The 25487-nt window shown below is 28.1% G+C and overlaps 3 protein-coding genes across 6 annotated transcripts; 2 read left to right on the plus strand and 1 right to left on the minus strand.

Moving 5' to 3' along the window:
• Positions 1–2497: 2497 nt before the first annotated feature.
• LOC120074230 lies at positions 2498–3367 on the plus strand. The gene has a single exon (XM_039027283.1). The coding sequence runs from the start codon at positions 2615–2617 to the stop codon at positions 3191–3193; it is 579 nt and encodes a 192-aa protein (XP_038883211.1). The 5' UTR covers positions 2498–2614; the 3' UTR covers positions 3194–3367.
• Positions 3368–7990: 4623 nt separating this feature from the next.
• On the plus strand, positions 7991–13636 carry LOC120072883 (fibrous sheath CABYR-binding protein-like). Of its 4 annotated transcripts, XM_039025413.1 has the most exons (3): positions 7991–8116; positions 8332–8562; positions 13045–13636. In XM_039025413.1, the coding sequence occupies exons 2-3, from the start codon at positions 8362–8364 to the stop codon at positions 13405–13407; spliced, it is 564 nt and encodes a 187-aa protein (XP_038881341.1). In that variant the 5' UTR covers positions 7991–8116; positions 8332–8361; the 3' UTR covers positions 13408–13636. The 4 variants fall into 4 exon arrangements, with proteins under 4 accessions (XP_038881341.1, XP_038881340.1, XP_038881339.1 ...); XM_039025412.1 differs by lacking the exon at positions 7991–8116 and having other exon boundaries at positions 8206–8517; XM_039025411.1 differs by lacking the exon at positions 7991–8116 and having other exon boundaries at positions 8208–8562; positions 13048–13636.
• Positions 13637–19846: 6210 nt separating this feature from the next.
• Positions 19847–24056, minus strand: LOC120074693 (WAT1-related protein At5g64700-like). The gene is made up of 7 exons (XM_039027908.1): positions 23778–24056; positions 23624–23686; positions 23359–23475; positions 22813–23065; positions 21976–22134; positions 21539–21690; positions 19847–20225 (listed from the first exon to the last, which is right to left on the minus strand). The coding sequence occupies exons 1-7, from the start codon at positions 23948–23950 to the stop codon at positions 20054–20056; spliced, it is 1089 nt and encodes a 362-aa protein (XP_038883836.1). The 5' UTR covers positions 23951–24056; the 3' UTR covers positions 19847–20053.
• Positions 24057–25487: the final 1431 nt, after the last annotated feature.

Raw genomic sequence — 25487 nt, forward strand, 5'->3', positions numbered from 1 at the left:
AGTTATTGACAACATTTTTACGTATAATGTTAATCTTGATATTATATATGAAAATAAGGATCCTGAACCAAAATCTATTGAAGAATGTCGACATAGAAAAGATTGGCTTCAGTGGAAAGAATTAAACTTACTTTCAAAACGACAGATTTTTAAACCAGTAGTCCAAACCCCAAAAGGTGTCAAACCTATGACATACAAATGGATATTTATGAGAAAAAGAAATGAAAATAATGAGGTCACAAGATACAAAGCAAGACTATTGCACAAGGTTTTTCAGAAAGACATGGAATTAATTATGAGGAGACATATTCTCCAGTAGTGGATGCAATTACACTAAGATATTTAATTGGTCTAACTATGTATGAAAGTCTGGATATGCATCTTATGGATGTAGTCACAGCATATCTATATGGATCTCTTGATGATGATATTTATATGAGGATCCCAAAAGGATTTAAGGTACCGAAAACATATACACCAAATCCCTAGAAATTGTATTCAATAAAATTACAGAGATCACTATATGGATTGAAACAATTAGGACGGATGTGGTACAAACACCTGAGTGGATATTTATTGAAAGAAGGATATTAAAATAATCCAATATGTTCATATTTTTTTATAAAGAAATCACAAACAAGATTTACTATTATAACTATACATGTTGATGACTTGAATATAATTGGAACTCTTGAAGAGCCTTCAAAGGCAATCGAATATCTTAAGATATAATTTGAGATGAAAGATCTTGGAAAAACAAAATTTTGCCTTGGTTTGTAAATTAAGCATTTAGCAAATGGAATATTTATTCATCAGTCAACTAATACAAGAAAAATTCTGAAAAGATTTTATATGGACAAAGCACATCGATTAAATATTCTAATGGAAGTCCATTCATTGGATATAAAGAAAGATATATTTCAACCTCGAGACGATAATGAATAACTTCTTGATCCAGAAGTACCATGTCTTAGTGAAATTGGTGCACTTATGTTTCTTGTTAATAATACAAGGCTAGTGATTGCATTTTCAGTAAATTTATTAGCTAGATATAGTTCTTCTCCTACAAAATGACTTCGAAACAGAATTAAGCATGTATTTCGTTATCTCCAAGGAACAATCAATATGGGTTTGTTATTGAAATAAATCAAATTTTGACCTAGTTGGATATGCAGATTTTGGATATTTATCTAATCCATGTAAAGCTAGATCTCAAACAGATTATTTGTTCACATGTGGAGAAACTGCTATATCATGGCGATCTATGAAACAAATCATAACGGCCACTTCCTCAAATCATGTTAAAATTCTTGCAATTCACGAGGCTAGTCGAGAATGTGTATGGCTAAGATCAATGATTCGGCACATTCGTGAAACATGTGGCTTGTCTTCTGATAAAAATTTTCCAACAATATTATACAAAGACAACACAGCTTGCATAGCCCATATCAAATGAGGATATATTAAAGGAGATAAAACAAAGGATATTTCACCGAAGCTTTTCTACACTCATGATCTTGAAGAAAATGACGACATCACTGTATAACAAATTTGTTCGAAGGATAACCTAACAGACTTATTTACAAAGATATTACCAAGCACAACTTTTGAAAAATTGCGAGGGAGTGAATATATTGTATTCTTTTAGGAGTATATATTATATGAAATATGTACTCTTTTCCCTTCACTAGAGTTTTTTTTCATTGGATTTTTCCTAGTAAGGTTTTACGAGGCTAGATCATATATATATATGAGCATCTAAGGGGGAGTATTATAAATATTATAATAATAAATAGATGCTCATTGCTTAATGTCCTAAAAGTCATGTATCAATCTTTACGTTATCCATGTGTCTTGTAGTTATTCATACTTGGTATCCATGTAAGACCACATCCTGCTTGCCACTTTGCCTATAAATAGTGGTATTTAGTGGATCTTAAAATCATATAAAATCCACTTCAAAATTCCACTTACATTTCCATATTGCCCAATTTTTATAGTTTTAGTTATTTTATAATTTTAGTTTATTATTATATCATATTATATTAATTTATTTATTATATTTAAATATATATTNACATACATTGATGAGAAATTCACTTCAAATTTCCACTAAATTTTCATAATTTTAGTTATTTTATTTTATTATCATATATTATTTTCTTCATATCTGTTGTGTTCTGTTATATTCCTCAATTTCACAACACCTTCAATATTATTAACATTATTAAAAAAGTAATAACGGGAACAGTTACTTGTGAAGAACTCGGGCTCATCTCAGTTCTTACCATTTCTAAAATTAAATGAGAAATTTCACAAAAATAAATATTTAAATGGAGACCGGAGATGGAGATACCCTTCTTCGATTTTGCAAACATTTCTAATAATCTTATATTTATATATGATATGTATTTAATTCTCTCACATGATGGTAATATTAGTTAAATTTTGTTAACAACCCAAAAAAAAAAAAACAAAACAATAAAACAAAATTACACAAAATCATTCACGGATTCTCATTGGATCCCCCTTTCTTGTTTCTCACTACAAACCACACTTCCCACTTCCCACTTCCCACTTCCCATCCATTTACTCTGAACCAAGCTCCTCATCAATGGCGGATATGGAAACCCAGAGTCGACAACACCCATCAATCTCCAAAGATACAGCTCTCCAAGCTCTCAACACAATAATCCAGCTCCATTTCGAGAAGACCCTTGAGAAGAAACGCGCCATAGATCTCCAAAAGAAAGAGCTTCACAAGCTTTTCCAGCTCTTCTTCATCTTCCTGGGTCTCATATTCTTAGCCCAATCTCTTTCCCCTCGCCTCGAATGCCGCCATTGCTGGATCCCCATTGCTCTCCTCTCCATTTCCCATCTCAGTTTCTATGTCTCTGTAGCTCAGACTCTCCGTTGCATCAATGGCTTCAAGTATCAGCGCCGTTGCCATAAGCTCACTCTGGGTTTCGCCACTGAGCGCCTCAGAGAGATAAAGATGAAGATTTCCGCCGCCGCCGCTGCCGGCGGAGGGTTCGATGGGGGCTTGGTGGATGAGGAATTTGAGATTCATTACCAAGAACCACCAGAGAGCTATTTGGGTAAGTTTAAGAGGAATTGGGCTCTGTATTTTGGGTTCTTGATTTTCATCTATGGCTTTATGATTTCTTCCTCTGTTGTTCTTCTCTGTTCTTAATTTTTTTGGGTGAAAAATTGGAAAAAAAAAATAGCAATTTTTGGATTGGGATTGTTCATTCTTTGGTGTTTGATTTTACTCCATTTTAATTTTCATTTCATCATTGGATTTTTTTATTGTTGCTCATTTGAATTAACTTGTGCTCGGTATTATAGTGAATCAAGTTAATGTAAATAATTAATCAGCTTTTTTTTTCATTGATACTGTATTTAGAGAAAGTTTACAAATGAAAAAAATGTATTTTTTTTTCAAATTTTATATTCTGAAAAATGTATGGTGTGATGACTAGTAAGTAAATTTTATTGGGAAGTCAAATTTAAATATAATTACATAACCCTTTTATTGGAAAAAGGAATAGTCAAAATGATGGTTGAGAAAAAAGGGTGGGATAAATAGTTGATTGGAATTTCAGCCCTTTATGAAATATAACGTATGATGGTTGCCATGAACTTTATGACTTTATGGAAGGCTTTTCAGAGTAAATGGTGGTCATTTCAATTTTTCCTTTTAGTTTAATTTTTTCATTTTTAGCTTTTCACTTTTTATGATTGGCCTATAAGATGCCTGTCCTTTTAATTTTGTTTGGTTTTAATATTTATATAGTTTTTATAATTATTATGTCATTTTAGTCTTGATTAATGAGTAGTAATATGCCCCTGTTTTAGTGATAGGATTTTATTATTAATAATTTTAAATGTTCGAGTTACTGAAAAAATTTATGAAGGTGTGAGTTTTGAATGTTTGGAGGAGTTTCGATTAACTTATAAAATTGAATAATATCATTTTTATCATAAAGTTTGGAATTTATCTAATTTTAGTCTCTATATTTTCAAACATCTCATTTTAGTCCAGTCCATGTAATTTCAAAAAATTTAAAATTTTAGTTCATAATAATAGTTTATTGTTGATATTGATTTTTTTTAAAATAACTTTTTACTATCTATATATAAACATTTTCACTACAAAATTTGGAAGTACTTTCATATATTGTAAAACTAAACTAAAACCGAACAAACTGTTTCAAAGTTTGTAAAAACCAAAATGGTATTGTAACCATTTTTCTTGAGCTCAATAGCGTTCATATAAAATTGAGAGAGAGATATGTCTAGACCAATCGAATTATGCTCAGACTAACCGTAAAAAAGTAGTTTGGTCCAATATTATTAGAGCAGATTAGATCATATGCTAACAAGATGATTTAGCACACAATTCAATATCACATGATAACCAAGACAAAACTTGTAACTTATTCATTCATTTGGTACTTGAAAAAGCATCAGGTTAACTCGTCGTTCGAATTACAGATGTTAAACGAAAAGCACAGACAACAACTGTAACAATAAGATATCAACAACAAGTAAGTAGATAAAGACACACAGAAGTTGGTAACTCAGTTTGGTGAAATCCACCTACGTTTGAGGGTAGTGAGGTGGGGAAAGATAATCCACTTATATGAATAAGTTAAGCAGTTTACAATAAAGTACTTATATGTAATACACGACTACTGCAGTGACTCATGTAGAGCTCAACTTATTGATCACCTACACTCTCCCTAGATGTGAAACTCCCTCTTAAATGCACTTAGACTCCCCCAAGTTTGATAATACTGGTGTTGAACACTTCGGCTTCCCGCAATGTGTGAGACTCCTCTCGACGTTGTTATCTTTCTTTCAAATTAACTAACTCTCTTCACTGAGAAATCTTAAGATCCCCCTAAGATAGAGAACTCCTTCTCCGTAGCAATGGCTTCGGCTCCCCCTAAGACCGTGATTATCTTTAACGTATTGTACTCAACGGATGAAGAACTTGCACGAGTAAAGAGCAAAAACACAATGTTGCACAGTTCGACCTAAGCTCCCCCTAAGATTGTGAGAATCCCTTTTTGATAGTGATGGCTTGAGCTCCCCCTAAGACCGTGATTATCTTCAACGTGTTACACTCAATGGATGAAGAACTTGCATAGAAGAATATGAGTAGAGAGCAAAGACACAATGTTGCACAATTCAGCCATAGAATAGAAAACGACTTGCTCAAATAACAAAAGTGTCAACCCTAAATGAGGTTAGAATTCTTTTTTTAAAAGCAAAGCCAAATAATAAAAGAATTTCTAGAAAATTAATATTAAGACTTCATTTGAGACAATTGTGAAAATTCTTGGAAACTGCCTTAGGAAAAATATAAAGATAATCGGTAAATCTTCAACAATACTCATGATGAAACACAATCATGCTCAAAACAATTCAATGTAAAATTTCTAGTTCAATAATACGTAAAGATGGAGATTCGAACCTTTAACATTTTTTTCATCAATAACAGATGATTTTACCTTATATTCAGATTGACGACTATCCTTATGCCTTATAGCATTGTATCTTTAAAGGAATTTAACTAATTAAGATATTAATTTCACATTTATTGAAGTTTATTATTGGGAGATCTTATATGAAAATTAAATAGAGTTTGTTGGATGAATTATTATTATCTTTTCTTGGATGAATTGATTAATCATATGATAATGGCCACCCACTATTTTTAATTATAAGCTGCCCACAAACTTTGCTTCTATGCTTTAATGAGCCCAACGCAACCAAATTATAATAGTAATATAATGAATGTGTTTGTATAAAAATAGAAGTATAATAAATGTGTACACGTACTTTTTATCTTTATTTTTCTTGAGAAGTAAGGCCGGCCTTAAATAATAGATTGGCCAGTTTTTTCCATTTTATTAGATTTATTGATTCTCCCATATAGCTATATTTGCTTGTACTATTGTATTTTCTTTAATTATTATTGTGTATTATCATATTTAATATTTAAATGTGATTGAAAACATTCTCTTAGTAGGAACATAATGTAGAGTTTAAAAAATAATTGTAGCAGAACTTACATAAATAAAAGTTTGGTTAAAATACCATTGTGGTCTCTATATTTTCGATTTGCTTAATTTTAATCTCTATATCTACTTTCTAACTTCTCTTCCCACACACAAATTAAAAAATTTATAATAATACTATAGTAGATACTACTCTCATTCATAATTTGACCCGTCATTGATTGATTTATTAGTGTAAACTTATTTTGTGAACCTACATTATTTTAAATGCTACTTCTCTAACAAGGAATCAGTATTTAATTTCTTTTACCACATAAATTTTTAATTCTACGCTATTTTAAAAGATAAATTTAGAGTTAAGATCAAATGATTATCCATATTTATTTTCTCATTTTCTTTTAGTTATAATTATAATCGAGAACTAATCCAATTTATTTATAAATAGATAGTCCTTTCATTTTTTCCAAAAATTCGTTGTACTAACAAACCCATTCAAAATGTATATCCAAAGATACATCTTAAAAGAGGCGAAACAAAACTATAAATTAAAATTATGAACTTTTAAAAAACATAATTAGTAATAATAAATACTCAAAGTTTTTGGAACTCTAAAGATAAAAATATGAAGTTTTGTAAAGAAGAGAGTTAGAGGAGATGGTAGAAGATAATGTAAATTAATTAATTATTTACATATTTACTTCTTTTGATGAATAAAATTTAGAGTTCGTTGGTAATTGAAAAAAGAAAAGAAAAGATCCGTATAAAGGAAAATTACGCATCCCAAAATAATAGTGGCGAAGCCAATTAAGTGGATCTTGAGCTAGTGAGGCATTTTTTTTTTTTAAAAAAGTTTAAAAAACCAAGACAAAACTAAAGATTAAAACAAATCGGAATAAAGAAATAGAATTTTTCCAAGGAAGAATATCTTCGAGCCATATTACTGAACAACGACGTCTTCAAGCATGGACAACTAAGTCATGAGCAACATAATTAATCTTACGATTAACTAATATGAATCCCATAACAGAGCTCCTATGATAAAGATCACGAATAAAATCAACGAACATCTGAACCTCATTCGCATATCTATATTTTTCAACCAAAAGATTCCAAAAGGTTTTTGAGTCACTTTCAGGCCAGAGAAGGAAGATGTAGCTTTAAGAGTTTTGGAGAGACCTTCAAACATGACGATGACCACACAAACTCAATAGACTAAGTCATAGAAAAATATCTCTCCATGGCCAAAATAACATCTCCCTTAAATCACAAACAATTAAACTAATTCCCACCTCGCCATTAACGAAAACTGCATTAGAATTCACCTCGAAAGAATTATGGGGAAAGACAGGCCAACGACCTAGCTTCCATAAGGAGTAAAGAAGGACCAGAAAGTTGTGAAGAACCATCTCAACAGTCAAGAGATCTATCTAGATCTCATAACTACTTAATAATGGGACAAATTTCTAGTACTATGAGAATATAAAAATTTCTATAAACTTTAAATTCATTGTGTCACATTAACATGTTTTTATCAATAGAGTAGAACCTACTAATATTAATGTGGAATACACTAATATTTATAAATATAAGTTTACGCGTAAATGATCAAATTGTCCAACTATAATATTTTACACATGGAATGTTCTATCTAAAATTTCAAGTTACAAGATTCTAAATATCCAAAGATTTTTATTTCTTTCATTTGGGTCTCTTGGTTCTAGTCATCCTCTACAATTTTTCCAAAATAACTAAGTGCATATTTAAATTGTATCTACCTTTATGCCGTTCACTCAATTATATAACCACCGTTTCTCACGTGGCAATGTTTTAAATACTTTTAATTGTTTTTTATTACGTTTAAAATGCCCCTAAATATTACTCTTTCCAATATGCCAATCTGTAATTTGTAACATTACACAACACAACAAACTGATTGCTGAAGATGCTATAATATTCCCAAATCCCACCTTCTTTCTCTCACATTTTCCTCCCTTGTTCTCGTCAACCCTTCTTATTAAAAATTAAAGAAAATTAAAACATATTTCTAATTAATCTTTTTTAATTGAATAATACACAATTTACAGCCTGTGAGTATACAATTTCATATTCATATATATTTTGTACATATACGTTCTAAGCATAAATGTTTCAGTTTAGGGTTTTTTTTAAAAAAAATATTAAAAAAAAAAATTGTATTTTCATTGTTTCTGACCAATTGTCCGAATCTCAAATTGCCGAAATCCCTCTTTATAAATTATTACCCTCATTTTCTCTCTGTTTCTCACTTTCATTTCATATACAGAGAAAAAAAAGAAAAGAAAAGAAAAGAAAGATGGGAGCTTGTGCCACTAAGCCAAAGGTTCTGAAGGCGGAGGCCGGCGAGGCTCCGGCACCGGCGCCGGAGCCTTCTCCGGAGGAGGTGGCGGCCGGAACTAAACCGGAGAATGTCGGCGATGGCAAGGCCACGGAGATCGTCGATGATGACAAGGTGGATTCTAAGTCACGTTCTTTAAGTCATTTGTTCACTGATCAGGTATTTTTTTTTTTTTTTTTACAAATTTTTCGTAATTAATAAAATCTGCTTTTTTTAAAAAAAAAAAAAGAAAGAAAAATTAATCTGTGTGTTGTTGATGATGATGGGTGTGATTTCATTATTTTTTAAGATGTTTCTGAGAATGTGTTTGGATGGTGAGAAAATTTGAGAGAAAAAAAAAAAAGAAAGAGAAAATAAATAAGGAAAAAATAAAGAATTATTGATGAATATTGGATATGTGTGGTAAAGCAATGGTAGTTGTCTTTTTCCTTTCATTTGCTCTGTTTTCCTTTTTTTCTCTGTCAGCTGCAGTTTTCTTTTTCTTTCTCTCTTTTTTGTTTTTACAAAAATCATTTGGTTGGACATTTCTGAAGAACAACCAGATGGCAAAATTTACTGTTTTTTCGTTTTTGTAAAAGCTGATTAATCATTAGAAAAAAAGAAGTTAAATTATTAATTTACTTGATGTTTGTTTAATGTGTAATCAGTCAATTTTAGACTTACCATTTGATAGGTATGGGAGACCCAAAATTCAATTATATGTATATTAGCTTCGTTAATTTTTTTAAAATTTTGAACAAGTTAAATACAATATCAATTTATACTCTAACTTTAGCATTTCATTAACTAAAATTCTAAATTGTCGTAATTTATCAATTTAGTCTCTTTAATTTAGTTATTATTAGAAAAAACATTGGTTTATGATTGTATCAATTAAATTCATAAATGAATTTAGACTATTTATTAAAATTTTCTTTTAAAACCGTCCATTCAATTTCTAGACTACATTAGTATGTTAATAAAATCAAATAATAGAATTGATGGATGGATGATTTAAAAAAAAAAACGTGATTGAGAGTAAGTCTATTAATATTTCATAGAACAAAGTTCTCAATTTTGTACCTAGTAAGTCTGTTGATTATTTTTTTTAAAAAAAAAAAAAAAATTCAAATAGTTCAAGAATCTTATTGAATAAAATTGAAAGTTCAAGTATGGACTAAACATATAATTAAGGAGCCTTTTGTTTTAAGAGCATTTGAATCACCTCGTCTATTTTACGGTATTATAAGATACCATAACATTTGGAGATTCTCGAGCATTTTACGATGCTCACATAGAGGGTATCTTGAAAATTTTGGATATCATCCCAAAACATGAGTTTTTTGTATTCCCATGTGTAGTTGTTATTATTTTTTTTAACAAGAAATTTAAATTCAAATTCAAATTAATATTTATTTTATAAAAAGTTATAAAATCATTATATATTACTTTGTCGAGAAAAATAATACATAAAATAATATAAATTGTATCAATCTAGAAAGAAATTCAAATCAATAAAAACAAGTACATTATATAAGTTAAAATTATATTAAATTAATTAAATCAATAAAGAGCGTACAAGCTTTGGAACATATGTAAATTTAAGACATTTTCGAGTAGAAATCCTACGAAATAAACAAAGTTATCAAAGTATCTCCTCAAATTTGTAAAAAAAATTTTAAAAAACATATCTAGTCATCTAATGATACTAGAGATCTATAATTCTAAGTATCTAAATATTTCTATTACCAATATTCCCAAAAAAATAAAAAAATTAATAGACATAAAATTTATATTATCAATTTAGGAATATAATGAATATTTTTAAAGTCGAGGGACCAAATTGACAAGATTTAAAAGAAATGAAAACAATAGATACAAATAAGTAAATAATGAATATAACTTAACTGACATAAAATTTATGTTATTGATTTCGAGGTTAGAAATTAGATTAGTCTATAGAATATAATAATATATTGTTTTAAAAAAAAGGGAAAAATAAAAGAGGTGTGGAATGGGTTTGGAGTATTATGAGGAGAAGCAGCGGCAGTAGATGGGCGTGTGCTGGAAGACAAAAAGTTAAAAAGATTCCATAATTTTGTTTTTGTTTTCCATTGTTGGTTTCTATAATTTGGTTTCCCCATTGTCACCTAATTAAATAAATACTGTCTGCCTTTTTTGGACCTTCTTCTTCTTTTTCTTTTTCCACCGAACTCCTTTGTCTAATTATTATACCTATGTTTCTTCTATTCTTGCACCAAAATGTTGGGTTAATTATCGTCGAATTAAGTTTATTTTAACATATTTTTTTCAATATTATTTCTTCATTTTCCTTTTCTTCTATAATTCTATTTGATTTCGTTCTTGTTAAGTCATTTTATTGGGATGCAAATTAATTGGGGTAAAATTGTCTTTTTGGTCTTCTAGTTTCAGTTCGATCTCTAATAAGTTTCAGAATGTTACACTTCTATCCCTAAGTTTTGAGTTGGATTTCCATTTGTTTCTTATGTTTGAAAATGTTATATTTTTGCCTTATGTTTTGAGTTTTGTATCCATTTGATTCGTTGGTTTCAATTTTGGTCCTTAATATTAATGTCTATTAATTAATTAAAATTTCATTTTCATTACTACTACAATTACCTTTAAAATTTTGATTCATAATTATCTTAAATTAATTATCTAATAATTACCACCAAAGACCAAAGTAAGTATCAACCAAATTTCGAAAGTAAAACTGTAAAATATCGAAATATAGAGATAAAATGAAAACTAAACACAAAACTCAAGGGTAAGTAGGTAACATTTTGAAACTTAAAAACTAAAGGAAAATTAAACTCAAAATATATGAGTAAAATATATAGTATTTTAAATTTAAAAACCAAATGAAACTAGATTTAAATCCCAAAAACGGAGTCTCCGAGTTTTTTTGGTCAGAGATAAAAACAGCAAATTTAATTCAAGGCCCAGCCCAATATCCTTAACTGTTCTTTGGACTCAAGTTGGGCCGGCCCAACATCTGACGGCTAAGTCTACATGCCTATTCTATCAAAAGCTAGTTCATTCCATTGAGTAAAAGTTGGAGTTACGTAGGAAATTTTAAATATATATATATTTTTTCTTTCGGTTCAATTATCGTGGGAGGTAGAATTTGAATCACTGATTTTTAGAGTAAAAATTTATGCATTTTTTAACTACATTTTTTACACTACGGTGTAGCACGAAAAAAATTCCCCTTTTAAATCAACACTATTGGATTGTAATGTAATGTATGTGTTCATAAAAAAGAAAAAAAAAATTGTAATGTATGAATTAGCTAATTAGATAGCTATTTTATTTTTTTATTTTTTTAATTTTTAAATCGATTGACTCTCTGTTTTCATTAAATATTACCCTGCATTCTTTTGAAAAAAATTATATAAATAATCAAGATTAAATTAAATTATATGAAATGTTTCTAGACTTTCAAAACGATTCTTACGTTTAAACTTTGAAATTGTTATAAAAAAATATAAGATTGAAACTGTTATTAAAAAAATATAAGATACGTCAAAATATATGTAAATTGGCGTGACACTAATGTGAAAAAAAAATAGAAAATATATGTAATATTATTACAATCCTAAATAAAAGATTAAGTTCATTCTTCCCATTTTTTTTAAGTCAAAAGATTTAGGTCATTTCGTTTTTTTTATTTTGAAAATTAAGTCTATTTTTTCCTAATTTCTTATCATGATTTGTATCTTTTTTTAGTACCATTATTGAATTCTTAGCTAAATTCTAAAAACAAAAATAGGATTTTAAAAACTACTTTTGTAAGTTTTAAAATTTTAGCCTAGTTTTTTAAACTATTGGTAAAAAATTGATAATGTATGTAGAAATTTTAATGTACAAATAGTGTCTATATGTTTAATTTTTAGAAATAAAAAATAAAAAACAAATAGTTACCAAATAGAAATTAAAATCATTTACAAAATCACGTTTTTTCAAATAATTATCAATGTCAATCCATAATATTATGATTGATGTCAAATATGTATTTCAATTTTCATTTTATTTTAATGATAAAATTTCTCTAATTTATAAAGTTCAAAAGTAAAAATGAAAATTTTCAATATAAAATTCTTGAGCATTTTGCATATTTTAAATAGTAATTTATTGAACTTATTTAAAAGAAAATCAATTATTGCAAAAAATAGTCTATAAATGTAAAATAAAAAAAAAATAAAAGCAAAGAAATCATAACTATGAAGGTTTATAAACTTAATTCTCAAAAATATCATTCTTTAAGAAAAATAAAAAATAAAAAATAGAGTTTTTATTTCAAAATTAATTGATAATAGAAATAGTTCTTCTTTTTCCTTTTTCTTTTTTTGGTACAAATATTTTAAGACTATTTTCAAATAAAATATTTATAAATATAACAAAATTTCACTCTCTAATTGTCTATCTGCAAGAAAATTATTATATCTGTCTATCTATGTCATAATAGACATAGATAATAATTTATCACATTATGTCACAAGTTGACTGTTATATTTTACTATTATTTATAAATATTTTCGTCAGTTTTTTCATTTAAAATAATTTTTCTAACATTTTTATATACATACATAAATATACACATAAGATTTGAATTAAATGTAATAATTTGGATTTGTATAGAAGGAAGGTAAGAAGGAGTCCAATGAAAAGGAGAAGACAGAAGATGAAAATCCACCGGAGAAGCAAGACACCACCCCACCGGAAACTGCAAAGCAAATAATAAAACCACCGCCGGAGGAGAAGCCGTCAGAAAACAACCCACCGGAGCCGGAGCCACCAGTTTCCGACTCTGTTACAGAAAACAAGAAATCAATCGAAAGCCCAAATGAGTCAAACAAAGAAGATGACCCAAAAATTGAAGAACCAATTGAAGACAAAATCAAAAAGGAAGTTACCAAAGAAAATGATCTTCCTCCTGAAAAGACAGAGTCATCGGAGAAACCAACCGAAACAGAGAAAGAAGTTAAGGTAATTAGCAATTAAGAAATTAAAATTATTATAATAAAAAATCCCTTAATTAATTAGCAGAGGAACCAAGATCGAATTGTTTCATTTTCATCCTCTTTTTTTGGTTGTTATGGGGGAAAAATACACACCTTCTGCCTTCTTTACTTCTCTTAACTACTTTTTTCTGGTTGTTTGTGTTTCTGTTTTCATAAGCCAAAGAGATTACTTTTAAGAAACATATATAATTAAATTTATCATTAACCATCGTGTTCAATTTTTTAGTTAATCGATGATTTAACATGTATCAATTTTTATTATTGAAATTATTTTGATTTAATATGATATAAGAACAGTTAAAATTAGCATAGCTCAATTGACATGATACTTATATTATCAATTTTTAAGTTAGAGGTTCAATTCTCTCACCTACGTATATTCATTAAGTTTCTTAAAATTTTTAAGTCCAGAGAAGTGTTAAGATATTAAGTAATTACAATGGATATGACTAAATTTATCCTTACTCATTACAAACTACATTGGGTTAATTTAGTGCATATAGTTTTATTTTTTAGCTTCAATTTGCCACATATACATTATTGAGGTATTTATATATGTTTTTTTTCCTTGAGTTCAATAATGGTAGATGATATAGAACATTAATGTCTTGTATATTCAATAAGATATAGTCATATTGACATTTAATTAATGTATTGGATTTGGTTCATATAATAATTTAATAAGAGTATACACCTCTAGTAAATATATGTAGATTTAGGTTGGAAGTGGACACAAGGTAGATGAATGCTGGTAAACAAATTCATTCATATTTCTTAATGAAATATTAATTATATAGTCCCCAAACAAACTCATTCATGCTTATAATTAATACTATACAATTCAAATATATGAACTAACTTGCCCTTGATAAATCATATAAATCCCCTCAATCTCTTATGAGAAATATACAGCTCAACAAAATCTTCTGTTAATGGCACTTAAGCTTATGAAATGGATGCAACTTAGTCTTTAAATGTATTATGGTTCTCAAATGAACTAAGCCCCACCTCTAAATGAATTATTATTCAATCTTAAAAGAACCCAATAACTCTCAACGTCCCATATTTCACACTTCTAAATCAACAAATATATAATGCATTTTAACACATAAGCAAGTCCAAACTGATTATGTATGAACTAAACTAATGGACCTTATACTACAACTTCTAGAAACTGTTTAAATTCAACTTAAAATAAATCAATAATGTTCTTGTAGATTTGCCGTGTGTTATTTAAAATCAATTTTTAAATATCAGTGACATTGGTGAAAAAATGTAAATCAAATATGAAGAATTAGTAGTGGGAAACACCACAGACCATAGTGGATTAAAAGTCCCATCTTGGAAAAAAAAAATATATCTTATAATTCTTACAGAAAATTTTTGTGGTATGGTACCACACTACCCACAAATGAATAATAATGAATCAACTAAATCTTGGTAGGGCTGAATTGGGACCTTCTTGTTTGGTATAAAAATAAATTTATGATTATTTTACTTCTCGTAATGAGTAAGCTGTACCTAATCTTATATTCCATTTTTTTTACGTAGTAAGAAAAAAATAATTCATTTTTTTTAAATAAAAAATCTGCCCAACTTTTTGGGTCAAGCTGCATCCAATATTTTTTCTTTTGTTTCCACCTACTATTGTTTGCTTTATTATCAACTCACTATAGAGTACCATTATTTGTCCAAATATTTCTTTTTCTCCTTTTGCAATTATGTGACAATTCAAAGTGAATTCTTTTCATATTTATATGTTACAAGTTGTGTCACTTGCAAGTATTTATTTAAATGTTTTTCATTTGAAAAGAGTAATTGTATTTAAATGTTAAGAAGAATACAAGCTAAATGATGAATATGCTAAAACTTCTAAAAATGGGAGCAACCCTAACAAGTTAATTATAGACAAATAATATATTTCTCCTCTTCCACAGGATGAGAAGTGATCAAATTAGTAAATAATACAGAGTAATAAAAAATTTGGAGATAAATACAACATAAATTGTTCCTAAAATCAAGATTATGTCCAATCTTCTGAAAAATAAGATTCGTATATGGGAAGATTATATGCAATGCAACGTCATGTTACAAATCACACTTCAAGAAGGCCAATAATATGATCAACAAATGACTACTTTTACTTCTAAGTAAAAAAATAATGATTTCTTAGGCTACACTAAAGAAATAAAATGCCCTCAAGCCCTCATACAAAAATGTTATAATGATGTATTTTTAAGAAAATAATAATATTAAGACCGCTACGAAGTTTAGCATCAATGAAATATTAAATGAGGTGTGTGACGATGTTGAATACATATTTACAACAATATTGTCTTAACATTATAAACTCGGTAATATATTTTCTTTGTCATTTATGATAATATCGCAATACTCTCTAATAATATCTCGATGTCGTCCTCCCGACTATACAAGCTATTTAACTAACTTTGGCTTCACAAACCCGATATTAAATATATATTTTTAAGGTATGGTAGTTGAAACTTGGAAGGTTTGTAAATTGGTTTTAGAGGTGTCTTAAAACTCCAAACATATGCTTTAAGTATACTTTTTTTTTTTTTTTTTTTGACAAGAATTAAGTATACTTAATTTACGGATAACATAATTAATTACTTAATTAGCAAGTTTATTATTAATGACACATTTAATATTAGCGCACCACACCCCAAAGCCAAGAAGTAATGATAAGAATTAAAATATATAATAAGGTCATATTTGAAACATTATTTTAATGTTATCATGTCTTTGTGCTATGCTAGGATTTTATTTTATTCATTAGAATTCTTTCCAATAGCTATTGATGAAAGTTCATGAGACAAGAAGAAAAAAAAAAGTGTGGGGACACAACTTTGTAAAGAAGAAAAAGTTGATGTTTGATTTATAATTTTTTACAAATGATAGAAGAATTTAAGAAACTAATAAATCATCAAACAAAGTATATTACATACTCATGAAAAAAATGGTTCAATGTTTCTTTTAAATGCACTTTATATTGTTTCTAATTATCTTCTAAAATTTCTCACAAGTATCCAAATTTTAAAATTCTCTTTTAATTGCGGTTAAAAGTAATTTTCATTTTAAAATTTTAACTAAATGTAAATGCTACCATATTTTCTTTAAATTAATTAATTATACTTCTCTCATATATAAAATTACATTCTTAGTTTATTTGTAACCTTTTTTTAAAAAAAAAAAAATCAGTTGTAACCTATTTGTCATTATAAATGATCTAATTATTTCGGTTGGGAAAAGAACTTTTTTCGAAGTTGCTTGATAGTTCTCTGCCTAAAAATCAAAACTAAAGTTATTTTTCCCTTTATTTTTGTATATGTGGGGTTTATGATTTTATTGACTACACATTAGAAAGTTCAATAAATTTAGACCATTCCTTTTCAACTTTCAAAGGGAAATACATTCACACATATTTACCTAAATATAATAAATTTGATTTTTTTTTTTTTTAGTTTTTCAAAAAGGCAAGGTTGAATGTTTGCCTCGTGGTCTGAAAATTTTCATAGGTTGAATATGTGTTCAAAAGCATGTCCAAACATATCTATATTTAATAATATATACACATTTTATTAAAGAGTGTCCATACTTTTAAATTACGATATGAAAAGCACCTGACATATTTGAAATTATTTTCAATGAAATGAAGGGTCTATTGTGATATAAATACTTTATCACTTTTTAAAAGATGAAGAAGAAAAAAAAAAAAAGAACAAACCTATCTTAATCTTGTGGATTAAGAAATCTCTTTTCGCTGAAGTTTCAAGTCTTTTTCTATTAATTTTTATTTTAAGATTAATTAATGAAGTAGTGATAAACATTAAAACTTATTGTGAGAATTCAATAAAGTTGCTGTTGAATATATTGTTTTTTAGAAATCCAATAATCCTAAGTCTCTTGATTATTATATGAGTACTTGAACTTTATGTGGAGACATACAAGTGAATCAGGTTTGAATAAATAGTCAAAATGATCTATAGTATATGAATAAGGTTGGGTACCTTATTCTGGTAACACTATTGGATGAGGTCTACTCTGCAGTTGTTACAAAGTGTTGTAAAGTGCTACATACGAAGTGATCCTGATTCGTGCATGTTGAGACATGAGGAATGGGGGTGTCTTGTGCAAATGAGTTTTGTGTAAGATCGGACCACTAAACTTGTCACTCTTACTTTATAAAGTTGTTTACTGTTTAAGACTGACAATTTCAAAGCAATGACCTAGGTAACTTAACCTTAATCCTAAGCTAACTATGAACTCCTGTTTGTTCGGGATTACTCTTTGATCTGCAAACGATGAGAGTAGACCAATTGCCTCTGCTCAATAAGCTTATCATTTTGGGGATAAAATCGGATGAATAGCTGAGAACATGGGGTGCAAGAGAGAATTCACTCCTAACCGATTATGGTTAGTAGAGAGGTTATTCCCTTTAAGTGTTGATTTTGGGTCTTGAACAAGAGGCCTCACCCTCTCATTGGCCTGAGAGGAATTCGATTTGTTGATTGGATCACAAATCAATTGTTCATTAGGGGATCAGTGGAAGTTAAGAAACAAGACGTAATTTCAGGGGTAAAACAAAGATTCGACTTAGCCGTTATTACGAGCAGCCTGTGAAGGATTAACTTACTAATCATGTTATATCGAGTGGAACGAGTGGACATAATATATCTACAATGAGGGGAGTTCAGCTATGAGTTTTAGTGGAATCACCCATTAGTTAACGAATGGGAGTTAGATCGGTCTAATGAGTTTAGCCAATTAATCTCGGAACGTTGAAGCCCATGATCTGTAGGTCCAACGTTCAAATTAAACGGAACAAGAGAATAAATATTTAAATATGATTTAAATATATAAAGATGATTATTGTGCAAAAATTAATTTAATATTTGATTTTAAATTAATTTAAGAAAATCTATTTTTAAATTAAAATGATTTAAAAGTCATTTTTTGTTTTAAAAAGAAATTGGAAATTCGTTTGCATGGGTTGCACATAATGGAAAAAGAGTTTTTTTCATTATCATCATCTTTATGCTCACACACAAACCATGATCTTCTCTACCTTGATTCTCCAAGCATGAGCTGCAAGCCATGCACTCCATCTCTTTGCATGTTCATCTTGGTATATAAAGAAGATTGAAGTTGTTGGAGAAGTAGATGGATACAGAACTCGGAGAGAAAAATCTTGGTGAAGAAGAAGTTGTTTTCTTCAACTTGCTGTTGTGAGCTTCCCTTGTTTCTCCACATCTACAAGTTGTTTTTGAGTCCCACAACTTTACCTAAAACTCCAAGAGCATAGTAGGGAAGGTTTTGAGGTGGTTCACGTTGACATCAAGTGAAGACAGCAGCTGAACAGACATTTTCTTGAAGAGTTCATCAAAGGTATGTTCTGAAAACCCATTTTTACGAACAATATGCTTTAGTTTTTGTCAAAATTAGTGAATTAGAATATTTATGGATCCTTGATACTTCCGTTGCATGCTGTTTAACTCTAACAGTAGTGACCTTAAAGTCAATTAAGGGTTTTGGGTACATTTTGACCTTTACTGACTTTATATATTGTCATGATACAATTAACATGGAAAACATTCACACTTTAACTAGATGTTGGTTTCACATATCAAAGCTCTTCTCGAGTTACAACCTTAAGTCAATCTCCCTTAATCCTTTTTGCTTTTATGTAATTTTCCCCTTTCTCCCGTGGCTTTCCTTTAGCCACTCCCTTTTATCTTCTTTTTCGTATCTTTTTTTTCTTAAAAAAAAATATTGTGATACAAAATTTTCAACTCATTTGTCAATCTAATAACTTTTAATATATTTTAGTAAGATCCATAAAGTTAGTAGCCTAGCAAACATTCCCAACACTTTTCTTTATAATTTCTCACTGATAATCTATGTCCATTGATTAAATATAAGATTGAATAATGTAGAATAACCTTACTTTATGAAGTTATATTTTATATCAAGGAAATAGTAAGTCCATCGTAACCACCAAATAAATAGTCTTCTTTTTCATTTTTTATAAATTGGTGATTCACACGTCATTAATAGGAGTCACTTTAAAGTCTACTTTTTATCACTATTTTTAAAAATCAAATCAAATTTTTAAAAATTAAAAAAAAATTAAAATACTTGTTTTTGTTTTTAGAATTTGACTAAGAATCTAATTTTTTTATTTAAAAAAAATGAAAATATTATGATAAAAATTTGAGAGAAAATAAACTTCATTTTCAAAAATTAAATATAACTAAATTGAGATTTTAAATATTAATGATGGATGACGGATATTATTTTGTAAGTCTGCTTACTTTTAGAAAGATAATTGATACATTAATACGTATTAATATTAATCGTTGTTTAGTGGGGTTGGAATTCAACAAAGGCAAAAGGTGTTGCACAACAAAACAATTATATGAGCTCTGATCCAACTTTTCTATTAAATATACACAGATTGATACAATTTTGAGAAACTACTTTAAGGGTTCTAATTTTGATGCATATATAAATATTAGAAAATACTACACAAAACTTTTAAAGACAATTTGAAGGAGAAACCATATGATATGCTTAATTAGCAAATAATTAATTATACTTAGTATCTATGGCTCAGCAGTTGGTCTCATCTCTGACAAATCTTTTGGTAATTCAGGTGAAACAAATACATCTGAATGATTATTATTACTATTTCTATTATCAATCATGTTGAGCTCTTTGCTTTTTCCCCATAATACACTGTAAAGGCTCACCACCAACAAAATTGCACCAATGAGACTGCATCACCAACATAACAAGAAAAATATTATTGGTTAGGATATTTTGAAGGTTGGGATGTAATATATAGTACAAATTTCTATTCATGAAATATTCTTATTCTTCTCGGGTTTTTTTTTTTTTTTTTTAATTCAATCTTCCTTAACAAGATAAACACGTATACGTTGTTCGATAACGATGAGAAATGTGACCTTTTCAATTTTCTAAATAGATTTGACACAATTTTATATTAGTTAAACATGAAGTTTTATCTCAATTTGATATGTTTATGGATAGGACGGAATTAAAAATGACTTTTCCATTTCTACAAAATTCTCTATTTAATTTTGTAGAGATTTATATGGGAATTCCCGATGTCCGACAAGAAATCCAAGTTGCTCGCAGATATTTTCTCCCATTTTGTTTTTTTTATTAAATAAAAATTGATTAATTTAAATAAATACTACTCGAAGGTTTTAATTTATAGTTAATTTTTCATTGAAAATTTTCACTTAAATAATTATTTTTCTTTAGAAAATTTGAATTTAGAAATAAATTACTCAAATTTCATAGTAAGGTAAAATAACTATCTATCAAATTATATTGATATATATACACTAAATCTAAATATTCATTTAAAGTATATCCATTATCTTATCTATTAAACGATGAAATTTGAAATTTAAATATAATATTTATATTATAATAATAATAACATAACAACAATTATAATAATAAATTAAAAAGAAGTATATAGGGCAGGAATACATTTCTCATCTTTGTTTAGCTAGTCCCCTCTCCCAAAAATGGTATGTATTTAATCATTTTTGGGTTGAATTATTCCTTTTTGTTTCTTTGTTTTGTTTCAATTTTTTTCCATGGACTCTAATCCAAAAACTTCATTTTAGAATCAATTAATAATGAGAGAAGAAAGTCATATTTCTAAATTGTGTGATCTTCCATCTTTCTAACTTTTTAACATGAGATCCTAATCAACACCAGTCGTATTTTATGAATTATTCTCATAATAGTTCTTAGAGGTTACAACAAGCCATGTTTAAAAAATAAAAACAAAAACAAAAGCATTGGCCATAAATGATCGTTCATAGAAATTTCAAAACGTCCCTTTTTTACTTTTTTTTTTTCCTTTGAAGGACTGCATAAAAGCATTCTGAATAACTTTTTCTTGTGAATGGGAATCGAATTAAAAGAAATAAATAAATAAATATATATATATATATATATTAATAAAAAGGCAAAAAAAAAAAAAAGTAGAAGGAATTAATTTTGGCATATATCAAGTTGAGTAAGGTTTAATAAGAAAATGAACAAACCTTCCCAAGTTGATTCCTTCACCTAAAAGCAATTCAGAGCCAATAATAGTGGCAATGACATTCAATGGCGTTGTCATGGCTTGAAAAACTGGCCCCTTCTCTTTGATTACCCAACATTGCAAGAAATTTGAAACAACAGTTACAAGAACTCCCTATTTTGTGTTAAGACAAGGAAAAAAAAAAATCAAATTAAGTGTCTGTTTGATAAAATTCTTATTTCTAGTTTCACGTTCTTCAATTTTCAGTCTCTGGGAAAATAGAACATCTATAGCTATCCCTTATTCTTAAAAAAATAGAAACAAAAACATGACTAAAAATGGTTCTTTATGTCAAACAAGAATAATAATGAGATTCGGTGTTTGGTTTGTTTTATGAACATTTAAAAAATAAGACAAAAAAATTGAAAAGCAATAAAAAGTTAATGAGTGTGTTGTTACGCAGTAAATAACAGCAAGAAGCCGAATGTTCCAACCCAACTTCCACTCAGAAGGGTCTCTTTCCATTGCAATGGCGATCACAAAAGATTGAGCTGCACTTAACAGTGTTTGGTAACTTATAAACTCCAGTGGTGATGGATAAGTCTTGAGAAAATGAGCCTGTTAAAAACAATCAAAATCATAACCCATTTAAACTCAATCCAATTTTTGAGATCCAAAAGTCTCACCCTCCAATCCTACAGTTGTTGGATTCAAAGAACACAATCCAATATGTATAAGATAGATGAGAGATTTGAATTTACTTTAAGGATAATAGAGTAAAAAGTGCTTTTATTTGTTTAAGAACTTTCTTTTGCAAAATTAAATTACTTTAAAAGTAGTAATTATGTTACTTTATTTAACGGTTTTCCTATTAGTTACTCCACATTATAATGATTAGGTTACAATTTTAATTTTGTAATTATATACTATACAGAAAAGTTTTAATTTTTTGTGTATGTATTTAAAAAAAGAAAAAAAAAATTAAAGAGACTTCACGAATCACGAATCTATCTGTTTAGCCTATATACGTTAAATAAGATTTAATAAACTTCTAACAATGTTATTATGTTTTTTACTTTAACATTTATGTCATCAAACACTTAAATTTGATCAAAATTAGTCTACCCATTATAGTAGGGCATACCGATTAAACTAATGAAATTCGCAAACACTAACCTATAAAAAAAATTCTAAAATAGAAAAAGCTAGATAAACACAACTTCAAAAGTTTGAGAACTGTTAGAAGTTTCGACTGTAACAAGTAAAGAGACAAAATAATAATAATAATAAAACAACCTGAAGAACAAACCACAAACCCCAAGAGATACTGGAGATGAAGAGAAGAAAACAGCCGATAATCCAAGTTCTAGAAGAATGGGAATGAGGTTGATGAGCATGAGATTTGTGGAAATTCAAAAGGTGATGGTTGATGAGTGGCTTCAAATAAGGACCTTTGTAGAATGCAAGTGTGATCACTCCTCCAATGCAAACTAATATTCCAAAAGCTTTTGCCATCCCAGCCACTGTTCTTAACTTTACTTTCTCCATCCTATATGTCATTAAAAACGTTTGACAAAGTAATGAAATTTTTAGTAAAGTTCAAACCCAAAAAATTAAAGTCTAGAAATGAATAAGCAATCACTTTCATATGTGATTCAAGTTTTGTATGTGAAAAAGAAAGATCATTAGCTCCTTTTTCTGCTTTATTTTCTACTTTTCTAAAAGTATATGTCCAAGACAAAATAGTCCCAACTTGAAAAATGTTTTCTTTTTTATTATCTTTTTCCAGTCTTTAACTAGTTAAACTTATCTTATTCAAGATTTAACCCAAAAAAATGGTACCTTAATAAAACAGCGAAGAGAAATGTTGTGACAGGGAGGCAATTAAATGCAGCAGCTCCCAAATTTGCAGATGTATAATCAACAGCCACACCATAGGCATTAAATCCAATAGTCATCCTAAATTGAAAAAAAAAAATGAAAAAGAAAAAAAAGTTCCAACATATAAACTTCATGAGAAAATAAACTAATAAGAAAATATAATTTTTTTCTATCCTAATCCCATTTGATATGAAAATAGAATGTTGATCATAAAACAAAAACATACCCAATCAACGAAATCGCGAAAATCTTCAAGAAATCTTTAAGAGAAAGAGATCGGCTCTCTTTTCTGGCAAACCCAAGAAGAAAATTAAAAAAAAAATGGTAAGAACAAAAGGGATCAACAAGAAAATTAAAAAAAAAATTAAAAAACAAATTGCCTTTTCAAAAAGAACATAAGAGGAAGGAAAAAAACAGCTCCAGCAGCTTGTCTGTAGAAGACAAAGACAAAGGTATTCATGCCAGAAGCAAACGCTGCTTTAGAAAGAAGACTCATTCCTGCTAGAAAAATCTGTGTTGAAACTGCTAGAAAATAGGGTTTTTTTGAACCCATATTTTTTTAATCAAAATTTTAAATAAGAAAGAAGGGGATTTTTTTTTTTTTCCCTTAATGGCTGAAGAGAAAAAAAGAAGAACAAAAATGAGGGAAGTGAGAGAATATGATGTGTTATTGAAACAATTTATAGAAATTAGAAGAGAGAAACAAACAAATAAGTGTTGACTCATAAAAGCATCGTTAGTTTGGTCATGTTCAGATGGCTTTTTCTTTTTCTTTTTTTTGGTAGCAAACTTCAATGTTATTCACGAATAAGGATAACTATAATTTGGCAACTCACCAGAATTTGTGGAATAATTAGAAAGTTACATCCTATATTTGTAATTTTTTTTCTTATAAGAATATAAATTAAATACTTTTCCTTTTTTTTTTTTCCTAAGATGCTCATCATAATTTAGAGGCACTTAGGACACCAATTGAAGTTAGTATTTAATAGAGTGGGTTATTATAGCTCACTTCATATTTTGAATATTGAATATAATTATAACATTTATAATTATTAGTAATCAACAATTAAGTATATTATTTAAATACTATTTCAAAACCCTTTTCATTACAGTATTTACTATTTTTTATTCATTTTTTATTTATTTTTTATTTATTTTTTGTTACGGTCTTTACTATTTTTTATCCAAACACAAATTCATTAACTATAATAACCAACTTAGCATCTCAAATGCTCCTTAAACAATATTTGGTAACCTCTTGATTTTTTCAAATTAAATTTATAAACAAACTACTTATAATTAATATTTTAAAAAAATAAGTCGAACTTTGGGGATAGGTGGAGGAACTAAGAATTCAAGTCTTTTTTTTCATGATATTAAAAATTATAGTACGAAATTTTAGAAAAAAGCAACCATAAATTTCAAATTTTAAAATCTAAAAGCATAATCACCAAAAAATGAAGATTTACGTTTTTTAAAATTAAATTTATCAACATTTCTTCCACATATTATTTTTGTTTTTTTTATTTTTTTTTATGACAATATAAAAGGGAAGGAATTGAAAGTTATCAAACATATTGGTTGAACTATGTTCATTTTAATAAAACTGATTTTAGTATTGAAATATAAAAAACAAAAGTAATTTTTAAAAATTTGTTTACAAGGTAAGATACGGACACAATTTTAAAAAATCAAAGATGGTGATAGGGACAACGACCCTCGAACTATCTCCACAATTGTATGATATTATCCACTTTAGACATAAATCCTCATGACTTTGTTTTTGGTTTTATCCCAAAATATCTCATACCAATGGAGATAGTCATCCTCACTTATATACTCATGATCCTTCTTTTATCTAACTAATATAGGACTTTGGTCGCATTCCCAACCGATGGAAAATAAAATGATTATTCTAGAAGTTGTTTGTTTTCCTTTTCTGAAAATATGGTAAATGATGTAGTTTTTTCTTTTCTTTTCTTTTCTTTTCTTTTCTTTTTTTAATAACCAGTAAATAATGGGACACGTTTTCCCACTTTTAGGCTCACTAGTGTGAGACATTATTTAAAAAGAAAAAAAAGGAAAAT

The sequence above is a fragment of the Benincasa hispida genome, chromosome 3, assembly GCF_009727055.1.
Source record: "Benincasa hispida cultivar B227 chromosome 3, ASM972705v1, whole genome shotgun sequence".
Taxonomy (NCBI): Eukaryota; Viridiplantae; Streptophyta; class Magnoliopsida; order Cucurbitales; family Cucurbitaceae; genus Benincasa; species Benincasa hispida.

What these genes read in the sequence shown, in the direction of transcription:
- LOC120072883 (XM_039025413.1), top strand. Translation starts at nt 8,362, where the DNA reads ATGGGAGCTTGTGCCACTAAGCCAAAGGTTCTGAAGGCGGAGGCCGGC. An exon ending in GTCATTTGTTCACTGATCAG is followed by an intron (nt 8,563 to 13,044) that starts GTATTTTTTTTT and finishes GGATTTGTATAG; the next exon opens with AAGGAAGGTAAGAAGGAGTC.
- LOC120074230 (XM_039027283.1), top strand. Translation starts at nt 2,615, where the DNA reads ATGGCGGATATGGAAACCCAGAGTCGACAACACCCATCAATCTCCAAA.
- LOC120074693 (XM_039027908.1), bottom strand. Translation starts at nt 23,950, where the DNA reads ATGGGTTCAAAAAAACCCTATTTTCTAGCAGTTTCAACACAGATTTTT. An exon ending in CTTATGTTCTTTTTGAAAAG is followed by an intron (nt 23,687 to 23,777) that starts GCAATTTGTTTT and finishes TGGGTTTGCCAG; the next exon opens with AAAAGAGAGCCGATCTCTTT. An exon ending in GAAGGAATCAACTTGGGAAG is followed by an intron (nt 20,226 to 21,538) that starts GTTTGTTCATTT and finishes TTGGTGATGCAG; the next exon opens with TCTCATTGGTGCAATTTTGT.